Raw genomic sequence first — 20,337 nt, forward strand, 5'->3', positions numbered from 1 at the left:
GACACTAAAGGAGTTGGAGTGTACTGGCAAAGTCCTGGGAGAGCCAGCTGTCTCATTGCTGGGTCCAGGATCTGTGAGAACATCTTCAACCAGGAAGGAAAATGCAGGTCTGGCTTGACGCAATCTGCGAGGTTAGACTGGGTAGCTGCTTTGGTGCTGCCTTGGATGTAGAAAACTCCTGGACCTGGCAGGATACTGGGACATCTATTTGAACAGAAGACAAAGTTAAGTAAGCTTGGGTGAAAATTTTTTTAGGTGCATATTTGAAACTTTTTGGACCCATGGTTTTGGTGGTTGGGGGAGGGGAGTCTTAAAACTAGGGAAAGGGGTGGGGGAGAATCCTACCCCCTGAGGCAACAGGTGAGAAACTTAAGCTGTTGGTTGGCAGGAGGTACCTAGAGTCCATTCAACCTGAGAGGTAGATTTGGGTAGATTTCCTGTAGCTTACAAGAATACATTTTAGGTTTGCAGACATGCTAGCATCACCATTATAATCTGCAATGAAATATAAATCATAGAAAAAGGCAGTAGACACACATCTCTGTGTCCTAGCGTAGCAGAAGCTTGGAAAATTACTTTTGAGTTAACATCATGAACTCTCTTTGAGATGAGCTCAGGGAAGACAGAAGCCTTCCATGAAGTAGAAGGGGCAAAAACAAACAAACAAACACAACAAAAAACCCAAACAAAACAACAACAACAAAAAAACTCACTTGATCTTGATTTTTAGTATGATTTGTAGTATGTAGTATGGTTTGTACCACGAGAGAGAAGCTGATTCCCTCTATTCAGAAGACTGGATATATATAAAGCTAGCACAATGAAAAACATTTTAAAGTCTGCTCTTAAAAGACAAAATTTTAAAAAGAAAATTTAAAATCCTGAGTCTGAAACTATGATAGTGGATCATATAGTAGAATGTTTTATCAGAGTTAGATTAATAAATCACAGAGTTCCAGTGATTAATGTCAAAGCTCTGAACAGTTTTACTACTATCATTGGATAGCAGCAGGACAAAATCTGAAGCACTTTTACCTATCTATTTATTTTGGATACCTTAAATCACCTCTGTAGACCCTAAAATACCTTTTTTAGGTCCTCATACCTTAAGCTTCTGTATCCTTAGGCCTTTTTTCCTATTTACCATGAAACATGGTGATTGCTGCGAGCAGCCACTGTTGTTTAGTTAAAGGAATGGTAAAAGGTTACATCTGAGACCTGCTTTTTGAGTCTGGTAACAAGGTAGACTGTGTCTAGATCTGACAGCAGCAGCTCTAAGAGTGAGGCTTAAGGCCTGGTCCCCTGCACATGAAAAGAGGACTCAGAAGGTATCCGAGCCTCCCATGACAGAAGTTGGCAATGTGACCGTGGGACCTGAGTGTGAATCTGGGAGCCTTCAGTCCTCTGCCAGGCTAAGGAACTCAAAGGCCTCCATGTCTCTGCACAGAGGACTAGCATGTGTGGGAGCATTTCGACTTCCAGAGGCCAGGCTGCCGGTAGGCAGGGCATGGCTTGTTGAGGTAGTTGTGGGACTGGTGTCCTTCCTGGCTGCATTTGAAACAGGTCCATGGTGGAGTCGACTCAGGCTGGGCCTTAATGGGGATTTGGCATCTCAGACCTCATGTTTCCTCTGTGGAAATGCTGATGACCTCAGGGCAGCAGCCAAGGTCTGGGCCTGGAGCATGGTCTTCTGCTGTAGCTAAGCCTGTCTGGAAGGCTCCTCTTAGGCTTTTGAAACTTTAAAATCCACTTAAACAATTCCTATATGGGGGGTCAGGGACTGTCCTTACCCCCTTAGTTAAGATGGCAGTGAGACCTTGTCTATCTCAAGTCGATCTAAATAGACAAATTTTGCTCATTTCTAGTTACTTTTTGGCAGCCAGTCATGTGACTGCCCTTAGTCAAGATGGCGGTGAAGTCATGGCTCCACCTTCTTTATCCACCCAAAATCAACATGGCGGCCAGCCATGTATGTGTTGTTAGAATCTGCGACAGGCAATTTAAAAACATAGCTATGAGTTTAATTCGTCAAAACCTGGACACGTTAAAGGATTTGATCATTTATAAGATGACTGACTATTAACTTACATTTCTCAATCATCAATTAAAGATTAGGATTTTAGGTTTCATCCCTGTGAAGTTGGAGCCTTAAAAATCATGAACATAGTCTATAAAGAGATTGGGAACTTTCTTTTTTTGGCATAGCATTATAGGGTTTTAAAATTTTTTCGTACGATTTAGTTTATAAAAAGTCCATAGCTTATAAAAGTTTAAAAGTTATATTATAGGCTAGCAAAAGCAAAGGTAAGCATGTTTAAGGCAGTGATTTTTAACCTTCTGAGTGCAAAGATAGAGTATAGTAACCAAGTTCTAACATTGTAAGCAATTCAATGTTTCTAGAATTAATATATTCCAAATTAAAAGCATCTTTCGTATAAAATCTGCTGTGCACATCATCATCATTTTATTTGATCCTAACAGTTACAAGTTTTAAGATTATTTAAGCACAAGGTTTTACTTATTGACCCTGGACACTAATACATGACTGGCCTGAGAAAGAGTAACCAATAACTTGTTTCTAGAGTCAGCAATACAGTAGAACAGTATAAAACAACTTTAAAATTATACTTGAATTCATTATGCCAGCTCCATTAGCCAGAAATCTTAGAGGTGAACCCTAAACACAGGCAGCTGGTGGCAGGAGAAACAGCATTCATTCATCAGTCCAAGAACTAGCAAAGGCATAAGTAGTTAGACATTTAAAATTAGCTTGTTAATCTGAAAAGACCTTTATAACCTTGGAAGTTTATCACCATATAAGACACATTTTTGAACCAGGAATATAGAGTATATTGTAAAAAACATAACTTTGAATTTTTATAAAAATCCATACCAATTTGAGGTGAGACATTGCTTGCTTAGTCCAAAAAGGAGAGGAAATAATAAATAGAGAGTGTTGCCTTACATCACATGGTCATCTTAAGCTTGTGGAGTCACATGGCAGGTTGTTAGCTGTGTTGGTGGACATGGATGCTGTTTAAAAACATCTGTGTTTCTACAGATGTTACAAACATATATGTACATATATACATATTTTTAACAAGAGTTTGAACTTAAATTATAAACACCGTGAGCAATGAGCAAATTATAAATCCTTAGATAAGTGTTCACAGTATAATCTCAAGATAAACGTTTTTATTTTGAGTGCAGAGTGCAAAGAAACCAGTGAGAGAAGATTTTTTTAACGGTTGGGAAGTAGATTCTTAGGGATAAAACTTAGAGAGCTTGGAGCAAAGCAAGATTAGAAAGTATTTGGAAACCATTTGTCTGTGGCAGTAAATAGTTGGGAATTGGGTATGTCATTGGGGGGGGGGCTTTGAATGTAGCCAGATTTTTGTAATAGAGTCCATTGAAGGGGGGAGGGTGGGGGAGAGTGCTTGCTTGGAGTCTTGCAGAACAACTTCGGGAGGAGGTGGGGAGGGTTGATTAGATCCACGTGGTGGAAGTGGACTCCTCAGTAGGATAGAAGATCATATTCGCAGACAAATGGCTCAGACATACCTCAGCGGTGGTCCTGCCTAACGGTCGCTGGAACAGAAGGCAAACCTGCTGCAGACGGGCATGACGGGCAAAGGGGTTCTGGTATGCCCAGACATTGCCGGAAGAGCCCCCACTGGTTCTCGGCACCAATGTTATAATAAAGATTAAGAATCCACCGCAACGTATTTGGTATAGCTAAGGCAGTTTATTGTGGAAAGGGAGAGGGGAGCTAGGGGCAGAGAGACAGTGGGAGAGGGTAAGAGGAGAGAGAGCATAGGAGAGAAGGAGGTGACCCAGAGAGAGAGTCAAAGAGAGGGAATGTGTTAGGTGGCCTGGCTGCCTTTATCTGGCCTGTGCTTCCATGGTGGTGACAGGTGATGACATCAGGTTGCTAGGCAACCTAGAAACAGGCTATTGGAATCAGCTTCTGAACTAATGTTACAGTTGCCTCAGCCTTGTTCTGAGGTTGCTCCATCCCTTTGAGGTTCTGACCCTTCTTCACAGCTCCTCTCCATAAACTCTGTTCACCTCCAACTCCAACTCACGCTCTCTGCTTCTCAGTTTTTATCTCCCACAGTGGAACTCTGCTGTCTCTTTATCTGTTTATCTTCCGGTGTTGGGCCATATCCCAGGACAATAGTCATCCCTTTGAGCCACTCATTGCATCCATTCCCACCCCTACCAACTGTGTCCAGGGGGCAGGAAAAGACGAAGTTATTCGGAGAACAAAATGTGGTTGAAATGGCCTCTTTGAGCAGGGCATGGAGAGGACAGCTCCCTTGAGGAGGGTCTGGACAGATGATGGCTCAGTGGCTAAGAGGACCTGTGTTCCTTTCCCAGCACCCACATGGCAGCTCACAACTACCCACAGCTCCTGCTACAGGGCACACGGCTCCCTCTTCTGGCCTCGCATGTGGCATAGATGTGCAACAACCACACACATATACTTTTTTTCTTTTTTAAAGATGGAGTACCTGGAAAGCACTCTAGGAATGGCCCTGTTACAAAGTGCTAGAAAAACAAACTTGCTTTGGGTCAGACTGTACTTCCTCAGGGATGCTCAGCTTCCTGCAGGTGTCTGCCAAAGCCATCCAGCCCCCAGGTGCTTCTGTCTCCAGTGAATGCTCCCTGAGCTTTGTCTCCTTTTCCTCCAAACAACCCGCTCCCCAGAAGTGGTCAGCCATTCCCTGAGGTGAGGGAGAGAAGCAGGGAGCTCCTCCCCATCTGGCTTCCAGTCATGCATTGCAGCGTTCTTGCAGGGAAGTTCCACCATCGATGAAGAGTTCCTCCTGGAGCAGTTTGACATTGGCCGTCAGACCCGACACAGCTGTGACACTCTTCACCTGAGGAGGCTGAGCCAAGTATGTGGAGAGCTGGAGAGGAGTGAAGATATGAGCCTGGCTAAACTGCAGGAGGCAGAGCTGCACCATAAAGCAGAGCATGGGAGGAGACTCCAGAAAACACAAGAGAGCGAACCAGAAAAGCTAAGGAAAATGGGTTCTGCTAAAGCCTTAAGTGTTCTTGAGTTCTGGTTTTCTGGGGGCTCCAGCTTTTTATTTTTAATTTTTATTAATTACAATTTATTCACTTTGTATCCCCCCCCATAGCTCCCTTCCTCCTCCCCTCCCAACCCCATTTTCCCTCCCCCTTCTCCACACATGCCCCTCCTCAAGTCCCCTGATAAGGGAGGTCTTCCTCCCTTTCCTTCTGTTCCCAGTCTATCAGGACCAGCTGCATTGTCTTTCTCTGTGTCCTGGTAAGGCTGCTCCTCCGTCAGGGGGAGGTGATCAAGGAGCAGGCCAATCAGTTCATGTCAGAGACAGTCCCTGTTCCCATTACTATGGAACCCACTTGGACACTGAACTGCAACCCACTTGGACACTGAACTGCCATAGGCTACATCTGTGCAGGGGTTCTAGGTTGTCTCCATGAATGGTCCTTGGTTGGAGTATCAGTCTCAGAAAAGACCCCTGTGCCCAGATTTTTTGGTTCTGTTGCTCTCCTTGTGGAGCTCCTCTCCTCTCCAGGTCTTACTATTTCCCCCTTCTTTCATAAGGTTCCCTGCACTCTGCCCAAAGGTCAGCTATGAGGCTCAGCATGTGCTTTGATACTCTGCAAGGTAGAGCCTTTCAGAGGCCCTCTGTGGCGGGGCTCCGTCCTTTTAAAGCAGACCTCTTGGAATGTTATCTCATTTAATAAGTATTTGATAAGAGAATAAATATTTAGTATCTATGGTAGTGGGTTATGTAAAAAAGACATATCAGGGGCTGGAGAGATGGCTCAGAGGTTGAGAGCACTGGCTGCTCTTCCAGAGGTCCTGAGTTCAATTCCCAGACACCACATGGTGGCTCACAACCATCTAGAATGAGATCTGGTATCCTCTTCTGGCATGCAGGCATACATATTAAATAAATCTTAAAAAAAAAAGACATATCATTCAGAATCGTTACCAACTGCCCATTTTCAGGGACACTTTTTGTGTATTCCCTATGTTGAAACTGTAACATCTAGTAGGATTATTGATGAGTGTTTATTATTTATAAGCAAGAGTTGTATTATGTTCAATAATGACTGTGAGCACTGTTAATCTTATGCCCAAAGAATTCTTGAATTTTTATTTGAATTGAATTGATCACACATCATATTTTATTAAAAATTTTAAAAAATAGATTTTTAGTTATGCGTGTGCGTGTGTGTGTGTGTGTGTGTGTGTATGTGTGTGTGTGTGTGTGTGTGTGTGTGTGTGTATACAGAGTGCGGATGCCTGAAGAGGCCAGAGGCCCTGGATTCCCTGGATCTGGCATCACAGGTAGTTATGAGTCCATGTCAATCTTGTACAGAACAAACTCTTCATCCTTGGTCAACCCTTCGTGCGAGCACCCTGTGGGCGCTGGAGTGACCCTCGGTCCTCTGGAAAAGCGGTAAGTGCTTTTAACCTCAGCATCTCTCCACCCCGCATAACATAAACAAAGTTGACGCAAACCCTGAAGCATGTTGGGAAAAAGAAAGTTATGTCAGCGTTTTGAAGGGAAGTGGCTCGGACACAGTCTTAACTTTCCGTTTAACTGCCGGTGCAGACAAGCGCACATTTCAGGACTGAACAACAGACTCAGGCGGCTGGTGTGGAGGGGGGCGTGTCTTCCCTCAAAGTCAAAAACAGAGCGTTAACTCTAATTAGCTCTCAATTGCCTGTAATTGTTCTTCTCTTGTCTAACCCTGTAGTTTTGCTTCTCTGAAGAGAAAAACAGAATCAAAGGTGTGCGACCCTAGAGGCTTCTCTCAGGGTGGGGACATGGCTCAGCAGGTAAATGGATTATGAGCCCAGTTTAGATCTCTAGATCACCTGAAGCCGGACACAGTAGTGCGTGTCTGAGAGCTCCGCTCCCAGGTGAGATGGTGACAGCGAGGTGAGTGGGGGCTGTCCCCAGAAGTTCACAGCCGGCTAGCCTGGCATCTCAGCAGGAAACAGAGAAGCCCTTACTCAAACAGTAAAGGACTGTTGCACACACACACACACACACACACACACACACGTGGGGCAGGGATACCATGGAGCAAGGAGGAGCTGGTCCAGAGCAGGAGTGGGGTCAGGGGTCCAGTCGTGTCCAACCCCAGAAATCTTGAGAGTCATAGGAGTGGGGAGCACTCCCTCCCCTGCCCCAGGCCTGCATGCCCCAGTGCACTCCTGCACCCCCCCCCCTTGCTCACGCTAGAGAATGTCGCACAGCCAGGTTAAACTTCCTCTCTCCCTGCAAGGTCAGGCCAGTGACATGCACTCACCCCAAAGCCTCTACCCACTCGCCAAAGATTTAAAAAGACTTTGTCCCCGTCCTCTGCCCCCCAATTAAAAGAGCTGCTCAACAAAGCCTACCTCCCAAAAAGTCTGTTCTGGTAGTGCCCATCGGAGGTCTTACCCTGAGCTCACCCTAGGCAGTTCCTGCCTCCTGTTTACTCCCCTCAGGTTCCTGACTGTGCCAGGAAGGAGGGGTGGGGGGATAGGGGGTAGGGAGCTATTATTTCAGCAGTACGAAGCTATTGCTCCATCGTCTTGATTGGATTATTTATGATGAATATTTTGAGATGCTTGACCTGCTTTTCTGAATGTGCTTTCTTCTTTGGCTGCTTTTATATTTTTCTTCTTGTTGATGTTTTAAATACACACACACACACACACACACACACACACACACACACACACCACACATACATACACGCCTTTCCTTTTAGATATACTAGGTATTCATTGAGCTTCTTCAACCTATGGGCTTATATTTTTATAGATTTTTTTTGCTTTTTTAAAATTATTAGTATATATTACTTGTGCAAAACAAGGGATTTCGTTTTGATATTTTCATACGTATGTACAATGTAGTTCTTTCATAAGCTTTGGAAAAACTTTCTGACAGTTCAAGTTTGTTTTCGGTTTCTCCGCCCTTGCCCTACATTTGAATTGCACGCAAGCAGGCTTGAGGCTGCGTCCCAACTCACCACTTCCGTTCAATTGTTTTGTCCTTTGTTTATGTTTTCAATTGAGCGGTCTTTAAACTCTGTGACTTCTTTTTCCGAAATGTTTATGATTTTGTCTCATAATTACAAACTTCACGTCTAGACATTTGACGTTCTTCTGTCTTCCATGTCTATTTAATCTTTGGAACACAGGAGATAGAGTTTCAGAGAGTGCTTCGATATCTTTGCATCATAACCCCTGTAGGTGCTCTGAGTCGGTTTTCATGAGCTCCTTTAGGTCTTCGAGGGACACTCTGTTTTCCTGTATCTCTTCGTGCCTGATGGTTTCGTGAGTAGATGCTATGCACTGTAGATCTCACGTTAATGGGTGTTTGGGTACTTTGGCATCTTTAATAAACAGGTTTGAAACTTGTTCTGGGCTACAATCAAGTTATTTGGAGAAATCTGGTCTTGCTTTTAAGGTAAAGAACAAAGTGATGTTTCGTCTTGGACTAATTATTTCACAGTACTGAGCAAAACCTTAAGCATGTTCTTCTTGGGGTTTTATGAACCCTTAAGTCTTCAGGAGCTACTGATCTCATCCTTGTGCTCATCAGGCGCTTGCCCTCCAGTGCATTTAGCTGGTTCTTTCCTTGATCTTGGGGTGGTTTCCTGTGCGTGAGCAGAGACACCCTCCCCCCCCCCCACACACACACACTGTGCAGCCCTTTCTCTTCTGGTGCTCTGTGCTGTGAACTTCCGCAGCCTGGCTCTCCGTGGGCTCTTGATTCTTTTGTTTCCTCCATTGGTGAGTCCCTTGGGCTGCTGCTCAGCTCCTCCTCCCCCTGTGCCCTGGAGACCCTTTCTCTGCAGTGAACAATTATGGCACTTATTTTGTTTGTCCCTTTCTCTCAGGGACTACTGTCCTGGTTACAGAGGCCCTGTTGGTACCTTGCAGGTTATTGTTTTTCTCTGTGTTCCAAATGTGGAAAGTGGGAGGGACAGCCGGTCTGTGTTCTGGAGGTGCAAGGCCCCATCCTTAGGTTTAGTTTAGTTCCTCAACACTGCGCTACTCCTCCCTCTGATGCTCTTTACAACCCCTCCCACCCTGGCTCTGCTCACACATGCCTGTCTGAAGCCTCCCTTTCCCTGTGCGCATCTCTATCTCCTTTTAGATGAGGGCATATGTAATTCTTTTGCTATTTAAGTCTTTTTCCTTCTAGGTCCCTTGGTTGAGGTGATTGTATTGTTACTTCCCAACCCTCATAGCACTGTGCTATCTTTCCATTTTTCTCTTCACTCTATATGCCAATTCACCCATCTGCTTGTTTATTCATTCAACAAACATTTCTGAGCATCTGTGCGTTCAGAGGTGTTGGGAGCAAATGACACAAAACTGGAGGGCTGCCATCTTTACCAGGGCGGCTCCCCCACAAGACAGCAATGCCTGTGGGTTGGTAGGGGGCACACAGATGAACCTCTCTGGAGACAGTGTCTGCTTTATTGCACGTGAGCAACCCCTTACATAGTGGAAGCTATCCACTGTGAGTGGTTAGCACATCGCCTCGGACTGGATGGTGAGTGTCCACACCACCAGGGTCTCTATGCAGAAGAAGCACATTAAAGGAGAAACGGAGAGCGCAGACTCTCTGTAGGCCAGCTATGGCCTACTCATGCTACTTCAGAGTCCAGTATTCTGACTTCCGGGACACGGTGCGACCTGCTTCTTATTTGGAAGCACAGCGTGCCACCAGGTCTCGCCTGCGTCTCCTACTCCCTACATTCAGGACTTACAGTCTAGCAAAGTCAACAGGCAAATGATTAACTGCAACAGAATGAGGTCTTGTGTGTACACACGTAAGAAAAAAAAAAAAACATCGATCCAACAAATATAGGGTATGGGTAGTTTCAATAGAGGCGTCAGAGAACAAACCATGCTTGCGCTGCATCATGTAAGATCACCAGTAGACTAACGACTTCTGTTCTTTGCTTGGGTTCTATTTCCTCCCCCACTCATTTACCCCGTTCTCTGTTTCCCTCCTTTTAGTTCAGTGAGGTAAGCTGAGTAAGCTTAGTAAGCTAAGAGAGGTGTGGCGCCTTCCCCTCCTCCCAAGGATAGTTGTCAATGTTTGCAGATGGCATTTTGAGTTGTCCTACCTCAGCGGGGTGTCACTAGCATCTCATAGACAGGGACCAGGAACACTGATGATCATCCTACTGTGAAGAGGTCAGCCACCCCTCCACAGCCAAGAATGATCAAACCCTCAATGTCAACAGTGGCAGGGTTAAGAAACAGCCCTGTGAGTCAGCAAATATTTATAGAGCACCTGCCTCCGTCTAAATGTCCTAGATGCTAGGAAGATACAGGGGAATCCGTACCAGGGGAATACAGCCTCCAAAGCTTGTGTTCCAGAGGGCACAAAGAGATGCAGACAGATAATGAAATCTACACAGCACACCAGACAGTGACTGGTTGTAAAGAAAGGAGGGAAGGTGTGTTGTGAGGAGTCTGCAGACTCTAAGTTGGCCGGGTGGGGAAGATGTCACCAGAAATAGCGGAAGCTAGGAAGGGAGTACAGGGGTCCATAATGGAGGAGTGAGATGGGCATGTTCTAGAAGAGAGTGCCGAGTCCAACCCCAGGAGCCCCGCCCCCAAAAGCTGCCATATTTGATGTTTTAGATATGCTGTTTAACTCCAGAATGTCCCACACTTTCCAGCATGTAGTTTAAATGTGGCCAAGAGAAGTAGCCCCAGAGGTGCCCCAGAGGAGAAGAGTGCTCACTGCTCTTCCAGAGGACCCAAGTTTGGTTTCCAGGACCCATGTTAGATAGCTCACAACTGCACATAACTCCATTTCCGAGAAACTGATGCCTTCTTCTGGCTCCTCAGCACCAGTACTCCTGTGTATATACCTACACACACACACACACACACACACACACACACACATATAATTTAAAACATATATGGGAATAGAGAGATGGGTCAGTGGTTAAGAGCACTTGTGGCTCTTGCAGAGGACCTGGGTTCAGTTCCCAACACCCACATGGTGGCTCACAACTATCTGTAACTCTAGCTCCAGGGATCCAACACCCTCTTCAACCTAAATATTCATTAGGTATACAAGTGATACCCCTACATACACTCAGGCAAACACTCATATATGTAAAACAAAACAAAACAAAACAAAAACTTAAAAAATAAATGTGCCAGGCAGTGGTGCGTGGGAGGCAGAGGCAGGCAGATCTCTGAGTTCAAGGGTAGCCTGGTCTACAGAGTGAGTTTCAGGACGGCCAGGGTTACACAGAGAAACCCTGTCTCAAAAAACCCAAGATAGATAGATAGATAGATAACAAATAATGTGAGCACAGAGACAGAATTGTGACTTCATGTTTCTATGCTACAATCAAGAGTTAAGTCAGGACAATGCTACATTGTAGCCACAGCATCTGGCTGCAAACCATCTTGAAGTCCTCTTTACATTCTTGGAGCAAACTGTGGAAGTAGCAGAGAGTGAGGTCTACTCTTCCTTCATATTTTCCCTCTCCATGAAAAGGGCAGAAGGTTAGGGCTAAGAAACAGTTTGATCAAAAACAGAACAGTGCTCCCAAAGCTAAGCACAGTCCTCCCAAGGCTGAATACAGTGCTCTCAAGGCTGAGACAAGTGCTCCCAAGACTGAGCACAGTGCTGTAGTTAGTGAGTTTAACTAAATAGCCTGGTTCACTGGGTCTTGTTTAAGATCATCACTCAGGTGAAATACGTGATTTTTTTTTTTTTTACCTGATTTCTACTGCTTTGCATATGTTCTCTCCTGTAAGCCTTGGGACCCTTATACAGGGTTAAAAACCTGTTGACAAATAATTTAAGTGGTATGCTCACGGACTCACAGCTCCCGAGAGAAGGAAGGCTGGATTCAAGCCTAGCCCTGTCTGCGTGCAATGGCGTTCCTAGGCATTCCTGTTTTCCTAATTATGAATGTTCCCCGCTTCTTTTGTAAAAATACTTTGGCAAGAACCAGCTGTAAACGCTAAATAACAGTACACCTTCTGTAAGGCGAGCCTTAGATTACTGAAACAGCCAAACAACCAATAAATAAGTGACTCTAACAACTCTGGAATTTTGTTTACTTTCTTTAGACTCCTTCTGAGCCAAAGAGGGTGAAGATGAGGTATGGAGCCTGGTATCTGAACACCAACTTGTGGAAGAAGCAAAGAGCGGATGAACCTTTGGTCGACCCCAAGATCTCATACAAAGCTCAAGATACAAATTTAAAAAAGCAGCTTCAGGACCAGGTATGTACACGAGCTGAGATTTGGTTGTCTGGGCCACAGACAATGACTATAAGGTTAGGCACAGAAGTTCCCCTAAAGTTTCAGGGCCTGTGTATCAAATTTAGCAGTGACAAAGGCAAGATGAGGTATGCGTAGCGTGTAAGAAGGAAGTTTGGGTTCCGGCCAGACAGGACAGTACTCCTACCATTCTGTGTTTGAGACGGGGTCTCACTACATAGCCTTGGCTGTCTTAGCACTCCACCCATATAGACCAGGCTGGCCTCAAACTCATAGACATCCTCCTGCCTCCAGAGTGGTGAGATTGAAGGTGTGCGCCTCCACACAGCCCCACCGCTACCATTTTGAACCATGTGTTCTGTGAACAAATGTTTGAAGGCAGGAGAGGGGGTGGGACCAGCACAGTGCTCAGAACTGGCATGACGTCATGAAGTTGTTTCCTATGCGAGGTGACTGTCAAAGAACTCAAAATCACACCTGGGGTGTTTCATTAATAGAATTCAGTTGCAACTGAGTCTCTCTAAGAGAGAGGTCAGAGGTTAAGCGACACAGCAGCAGCAAAGCCACATCACCAAGACGTGACCCTGCTCTACTGTAGATAAGAAGCATGCCCACTGGCCTCTTGTGTACACACATCTGCTGAAGCAAAGGTCGTCGCTGTGGCTCTGGAAACAGCTCACACATGCTTCGCAGGACTCTGGCGAGCACATTTGTGGGCCTCTTCTCTTTTACAACAGACCAGAGTGTCTCCAGATGCCAGATGGGAAATACATGGGAATATGTGTTCGGATATGGCTGATGCTTCATTAGTGATTGCCCATCAGTCTACTCTGCGGATTGAAAAACCAGGACGAATGGTGGTCATTATCCTCTTCCCAGTGCTGGGTATGAGAGGCTGCTTTTGGGAATGCTGTATGCCACAACTCCATAAGCATAACATTCCTGTATAAACTTCAAAATAATACCAATAATGCTTAAGAGGACTTCTGAATGCATGGCTTAGGAGTGCCCAAATGCATAGGAATTTAATTCATAACATAATATTTTATTTTGATGGCAAAAGCTATTTATGGTGTCTGTCAGAGTGCTTACAGTCAGCTAATGAAGTGGTCTCTTTTCCATTTGGGCAATACGGCTGATATAACTATTGCAGTAAACATTATCCATCAGGAGACCTAGACCCAGGAAGGAGTCAAACACTAAGATTGCTCCTATAACAATTTTTTTGAGGTGTAATCTCATATATGTGGTCCACGCTGGCCTAGGAGTCATGATCCTCTGCCTCAGCCTCCCAAGTGCCGGGATTATAGGCATGCTCCGCCATGCCCGGCCTACAGTGTTGTTGGTAAATCACACATCCCTAAAGCCCGGGGCCAATTATAGCCTGTGCCCTGAAGGTGCTGCCGCAGTGTGTTTGTAGGAGAGCCACTCTCGACAGTCTTAGCAGGAACTCAAGAGCTCTCACCATCCTTGATTGGCTGGTTTGGGAAGGCGAAATGACCCTGAAGTACACAAATTTCTACATCCACTTTTTGAGTTCAAATAAATATAAAGAAAAACCAAAAGGGTGCTTGAATGCTTAGAGGGTTTGGCACTGAAGCAAGTTTATTGTGATTGCTGAGCCCTTTGTAACTAATATTTATATATATTATGGTGCTGGTGAGATATAAGATATATATATATTTATATATGTTATATATAAATATATATATTTATATATGAGATGTAAGATATCTACATATATATATATATATAGTGGGGCTGGTGAGATGGCTCACCTGCTTCCTTTACTAAGTAAATGTAAAATAATAATAATAAAAATCTGTAAGTTGTAGATAAGTTTTGACATTCCAAGTCAAAACTTTTCTATTTGCTATAAATTGTTGCCTATCCTTCGTATGAGGGTAAGAAAAAAGAAACGGGCAAAAAGATGAAATCAGGAGTCTTTGAAAGCCCTCATATTCCTTACCTGATGAAGCCCAGGAGAAAGCACGTGCGGTGAGGGGCTTCATGGCAGTTTCTCGACAGTGCCTTTACCCGCTCTTTCAAACTGCGCTTTTAGGAGAAGCTGCTTGCGGGCCTGCACGGAACAGCTGCCTTTAAGGACTTCGTTCTAAGCAGGGGCTACAGGCTGCCCAGGGTGAGTGAAGAGTCCTTTCGCAGAACCCTGCTGAGGGGCTTTGAGGAGGACCGCTGTGGATGGGAAGTACTCCTACGTGATCAGAATAGACCCCTCCCAGGCATCCACCCTGGGGTGAGAAGGATGCTGTCAAATAAAAATGCAGTGTTGGCTGTCCACTACTGTAGAGGCTTCTTCCTGCTGCTTTGAAGTCTACTTTCCGTAGGACCAAGTGAAGAGAGTCGGGGTGCAGCCCACGTGCCTTGCAGAGACTTACTAACACATTCTGAGCTCTCTAGGAACTCCTTAAGTCCCCTGCACTCTAGGTCTAAGGACAAATTTACGTGGCTTGGGTTAGCATGAAATCGACTGGACCCATGCCAGGCCACGTCTGGCCATGCCTGATACTTTCAGTAGGTGTCAGGGACTCAAATTCAGATTTTTGTGCAGCAAACATTCTTACCCACTGAGCCATCTTCCCAGCCCTGTGTCATATATGGCTCCCTTACTATTTATACCGTGAAAACATCCCTTTTCATCCCGTCACTTTAATTCCTTCTGTGATGCACACGTAGGTCGGCTGGGGGCAGAAGGGAACATGCCTGACATGCTGGCTGCCCTCTCTACTGCACGAACTCCGGAGAGGTGGTGCCCACGGATCAACAGAGCCATTTGGGAACACCTGTCCCATGGACTCTGGCACTATTTTATCCCTCTTTCTTATAGCCTAGAGCTACTGTCTTACTGATAAAGTTTCATCTGAAAGAAGCAATCCATTATAGTAAATGAAGTGAGCACTCAAGAGGCTGAAGCAGAAAGATGACTGCTGTGAGTTCAAGGCCAGCCTGGGCTACAGAGTGAGCCTGTGTCTCAAGGAAATGAAAAAAATAACTAATAACTAAATGTAAATTACATACACAGGTATACATATACACAAAACATATCTGTGTATGCATTTATATACTGTCACTTAAATGTATATGTGAACATTCATTCTTTCTAACCTATAATGTATGTGTATTCTGTGTATGTATGTATTCACATATATCACAGGGGAGCATATTCTTATGTACATAAACCATTGTCTATACATTGTTTACAATGACCCAGGTAGGTCCCAGGCCTTTAACAACCTAAGCCTTTGCTGAGCTGGGCTGGGCCAGGGTGGGGCATGGGATGAGGGTGAATTCATTCTGAGTATTTCTGACGCTAAGCAACTACTTCTCACTCACATTGTCAACTCAAAATTTTGTCTAGCATCAGGAAATCTGTCAGAGTGAAGCTTTTGAGCTGACGCATTATAGCAGGAGGATATACCATTTTTGTCTGGCATTCTAATGAAGAGACTCTGATTTTTTTTCTTCCTGTAGTTCCTTGAGAAGATATACACTGAGGAGAAAGTTAAATCTGAAAATATGAAGGCTCCTAAAAGACTCGCCCAAACAGAGAGGAATCCTGGGAGAAGATGAGGCGGCATCTATTGACGGCATACTTGGGTATTGCGCCATTATTTTATTTATTTAGTAGAATATGGCAAATGCCCACTGTGGGAATGTCAGCCTGGTAGCAACTGTAAATATAAAACCCAACACAAATGCTTTTCTAAATGCTTTAGTTGATCATTTCTTGTATTGCGTTTAGTTATGTGTAGTTGTGTATGTCTGCAATGGATGTGTGCACATGAGTGTTGGGGCCCTCAGAGGACAGAGGAATCCCTTGGAGTTGGAATTACAGAGAGTTTTGAGCCACCGTGTGGGTGCTGGGAATTGAACCTTAGTCTTCTGGAAGAGCAGTGAGTGAGTACTCTTAATGGCTGGCCTGTCTCTCCAGCCCCCATTGATCAATGTTTTCTTTGCTTGTTTGTTTGGCTTTGGGGTTTGACCTTCTTCAGGCAGAGCCTTGCTATGTAGGCCAAGCTGACCTCCAAGTAGTCATCCCCATGTCAGCCTCTCAGGGGTTGAGTTGCAACTGTGTACCAACATTCCTGTGCATTAAAAAAAAAAAAAAAAAAAAGACATTTTTATGTATTTACAAACTACGGGATCAATATTCACGCAAAGTCTTCTCGAGGTTATGTTATGTTATGAAAATTACATTAGTGTATTGATTCTTTGTAAAAATAAAATTGTAAGTAAAGGCAAAATCATTGTTATTACTTCACTTGAGTAGCGGACTCTGAATGAGTACCTCATTTCTTTTTTACATTATTCCTTTCTTTCACTGAGTTAAGCTAACTGAGGTGTTTTTCTCCTCTCTTAGGCATGCTAGTCTTGCTAACAAATGTGTACTTATAGTAAAAGGTCATAGGTCAAAAAGTTCAAAGGAAAATCAAGCTGACATATTTTATTACTTTTTAAAGATTAAAAAAATTATTTGTGTGTGTCTGTATGCATGTGTGTGTGTGTGTGTGTGTGTGTGTACATGCACGTGGGTACCCACAGAGGTGAGAGTTACAGGAAGTTATGTGTTTTAATTATTAAGTAGAATATGGTAAGTGCCCACTGTGGAAACTTCAACCCAGCAGCATCCATAAATATAAATATAATTATCTGGAGGGAGTTGGGGGCGTTGCACAGCTGGATCAGTGGTTAAGAGCTCTGGCTCTTCCAGAGAACTAGGGTTCAATTCCCAGCACCCACACGGCGGCCCGTAACCATCTGTAACTCCAGTTTCAGTGAACCTGACACTCTCTTCTAGTGTCTACGGGCACCAGACACGCACGTGGTACACAGACATGAATGTAGGCAAAACACCTCTACAAGCAGAAAATAAAATTTTAAATTAAAGTAACTTTAGAAACGATTTTTGGGTACGTGCTTATGATCATGGCTGCATGTGTGCAGGAGTGCATCTGGAGGTCAGAGGTCAATCTTGGGTGTTGTTCCTCATAGGCCATCCATCACTCTCTTTTTCTTTTATCCTTTGAGCAGGGTCTCTGACTGGGACCTGGCCTCTTTAATTCAGCCAGGCTGGCCAGCTGGTAAGCTCAGAGATCTGCCTGCTTCCTCCTCCAACACTGAGATCACAGGCCATGGCATTACGAATTTCTACATAGATGCTGGGAATCAAATGTGGGTTCTTATTCCTACACGGGGAGCATTTTGCCAACTCCCCAGGTCCTCCCTGTCACATCTCAGCAGTCTTACACAGAATTACACTTTAAATTTGGTTGTTGGTAACACACCTTCAGTTGAGAAAGACAAGAGAAAAACTTTTGGAAAATTAGTTGAGAGATAAGAAAAAAGTATTTGAAAAATGTGTATGCATGACATGGCAGAAAAGAAAATGCAGATCAATTCAATGGTACTCACTTCTACAACTGGTTGAGAGCTGTAATTTCTAAGCAATTTTTCTCATCCATTTCCTGTTCCACATGCTTGCTCTTTGTAGCCAACCATTTGGCTGATGGGACCTCTTGGTGAACAGAATGACTGAAACCTTCATGTACACAGGGTCTGAGCCTCAGTGATCCTACCCTGGCGTTTTTATAACAAGACTCAGTGGAACTCCAAGGAACCCTCTGCTTTCTGCAACTTGTCAATCATTCTCCTCGTTAAGGAAGAAGTCTCCTCGCTCTGACACCTGAGTGTCTTCCTGTTTCCTTTTGTTTGGGTTAGTTTTGGTTTTTCGAGAAAGGATTTCTCTGTGTAGTCCTGGCTATCCTGGAACTTGCTCTGTAGACCGGGCTGGCCTCGAACACAGAGATCCACCTGCCACTGTCTTCCAAATGCTGGGATTAAAAGTGGGCACCGCCACTACTGCGACCTGCCTCTTTCCAGTTCTTCACAGAGCATGAAGAGCTCACCCTTGCCAGCTGGTGACGGCTGCTGCTCGGTCAATTGAAATATTGCTGTTTTCTGCTGGAGGGTGGCTTTTTTCAAGCTTTTATATCCACAGCGCAGTCTGGAGGCTAAGGAACAATTTTTCCAGTGGTTGTTACTCCTTACACTCAGACCTGCATATCCAGAGTAGAAAAATTGGGTGTTTGCTCAGTGTAGATAGCCATGGCGCAGCGTCTGTGTGGCACTGGTTCCAGGGTTCTGTGAGATCTGCTGGTGCTCAAGCCCCTTACACAAAATGATAAAGTGCCTGCAGGTGACCGGCATGTGTCCCACACTGCACTTCAAGTCCTAGCTACTTTACGTTCACTAACTAGCAAAATGCAAATTAAGAAATTATTGTAACATCGTGCTGTTTAGGGAGTGACGAGGAAAAAAAAAACACTAAGGACAAAAATTGTTTGAATATTTTCATCTGGAACCATGAGGGTCAGAGCACACAGGGACACGGTGGGCAGTGCCAGTCCACTTCAGAAACTTTGGGCCTGAAATAGAGTCTATGTGCATGCACCATAGCATTAGCCAATTGCCTTCCTGCTTTTGCTCTAAAAATAGTTTCTGCACTTTGCATGGTAGCTCGTGCCTATAATGCCAGCACCCCAAAACCTGAGGCAGAAGGAATGCCAGGTTTAGGTCCATGTGGTCCTTATTCTGTTCCAAATTACCAAATGGTAATGATGATGACGATGACAGTGATGATTATGATGATGATGATAGACCAAATAGGTTTCTCAATGAGAGCCAGTGTTAAGTGGAAAACCACAGCGGTGAATAAGCATTCAGTAAGTCTATAAATGTTGGTGTGGGTGGATGTCTGTTGAGCAAGATCAGCAAATCTAAACTCAGAATAACTTTAGGGAGGGGGGAGATAACTTATTGCTTCTTCAGTCTGCAGCCATCAAGACCCCTTCTAGTGTTCTTCCCACCGCACAGGGTAGAAATCTGAAGGCCACATTTCCCAAACCCATTCACGGTTGCACCCATCAAATAGCCTCACACTCGTGGAAGCCCACGGGGGGGGGGGGTGTCAAAAGGAGAGCTGGTCTGCTGCAAGCCAGTAGAAAGGGCATCCAGCCCTGTCATGGGCAGGCTTTCGGCATTCATGGGTGTGGTTTTGGCATCCAGTCCTCAGATGCGGGCATGTAGGTGATGAGCCGCAGGTGGTGCTGGCTGGATATGCTGCCCTGGAGAGAGTGTCTTCCGTGTGCCTGGCTTTGCTGCAGTCAGGCCCAGGACTTTTCAGGTTCCCATGGCTAGCTTCAATTGGTGGACAACTGTCTTAGGGTTTCTAGGCTGTGATAAAACATGATCGAAACTACTTGGGGAGGAGAGGGCTTAGTTTATAATTCTTACTCCATCACTGAAGGAAGACTCGGCAGGAACTCAGGCAGGGCAGGAACCTTGAGGCAGGAACTGAAGCAGAGGACCCAGAGGAGGGCTACACACTGATTTACTCCCCATGGCTTGCTCTTCCCTTTAGTGCCCAGGACCACAGCTGAGGGGTGGCACCTCCCACATCAATCATCAATCAAGAAAATGCACCGCAGGCTGGTCCACAGGGCAGTGTGGTGGGGGCATTTTCTAAACTGCAGTTCTCTTTTCCTAAAAGACTCTAGCTTGTGGCAAGCTGACATAAAAATCTCTAGCACAAAGCTAACCATTCAACAGAAGCAGCAGCCAATCAGCTGCTACAAGGAGAAATCCAAGTTGCTGAGCTCACAGATAGTCCTTGTTCGGGTGTTATCAGGCAATACAGGAGTGTCTGTGGAGAGAAGCGACTGAAATATAGAGGAAAAGTTGATTTTTAAAAAATTATTTGTGTGTATGTGTGTGTACAGGTGCCTTCAGGGATCAGGAGAGGGAGGGTATTGGATTCTTGTAGAGGAATTTTAATTCAGAACATGGCTGTTCTGGCCAGAGGTCACGTCCAAAGACCTTTAGGTCTGTGTGATCCAGCTGGTGTACAAACACACCTTTTATCCAGGAGACAGAGGCAAGAAGATCTGAGTTCAAGGCCAGCCTGGTGTAGAGCAAGTTTCAGTAAAGAAAAGCTCAGCTCCAGGTGTGGTGGTATACATCTTTGGATATACACCTTACCCAAA

The 20,337-nt window shown here is 44.8% G+C and overlaps 1 protein-coding gene across 2 annotated transcripts in view; it reads left to right on the forward strand.

The window, feature by feature from the left end:
* Fam47e (family with sequence similarity 47 member E) overlaps positions 1–16,532 on the forward strand; it is a 30,698-nt gene extending 14,166 nt beyond the window's left edge. Inside the window, exons 4-8 of one of the 2 annotated variants that reach the window (XM_060380946.1) lie at positions 4,800–4,901; positions 6,381–6,461; positions 12,125–12,280; positions 14,340–14,417; positions 15,767–16,532. In XM_060380946.1, coding sequence (XP_060236929.1) covers positions 4,800–4,901; positions 6,381–6,461; positions 12,125–12,280; positions 14,340–14,417; positions 15,767–15,865 — 516 coding nt within the window. In that variant the 3' untranslated portion in view covers positions 15,866–16,532. The remainder of the gene's footprint in view (positions 1–4,799; positions 4,902–6,380; positions 6,462–12,124; positions 12,281–14,339; positions 14,418–15,766) is intronic. The other variant, XM_060380947.1, reaches the window with a different exon arrangement.
* Positions 16,533–20,337: the final 3,805 nt, after the last annotated feature.

Source organism: Meriones unguiculatus, chromosome 3 (assembly GCF_030254825.1).
Source record: "Meriones unguiculatus strain TT.TT164.6M chromosome 3, Bangor_MerUng_6.1, whole genome shotgun sequence".
NCBI classification, from domain to species: Eukaryota; Metazoa; Chordata; class Mammalia; order Rodentia; family Muridae; genus Meriones; species Meriones unguiculatus.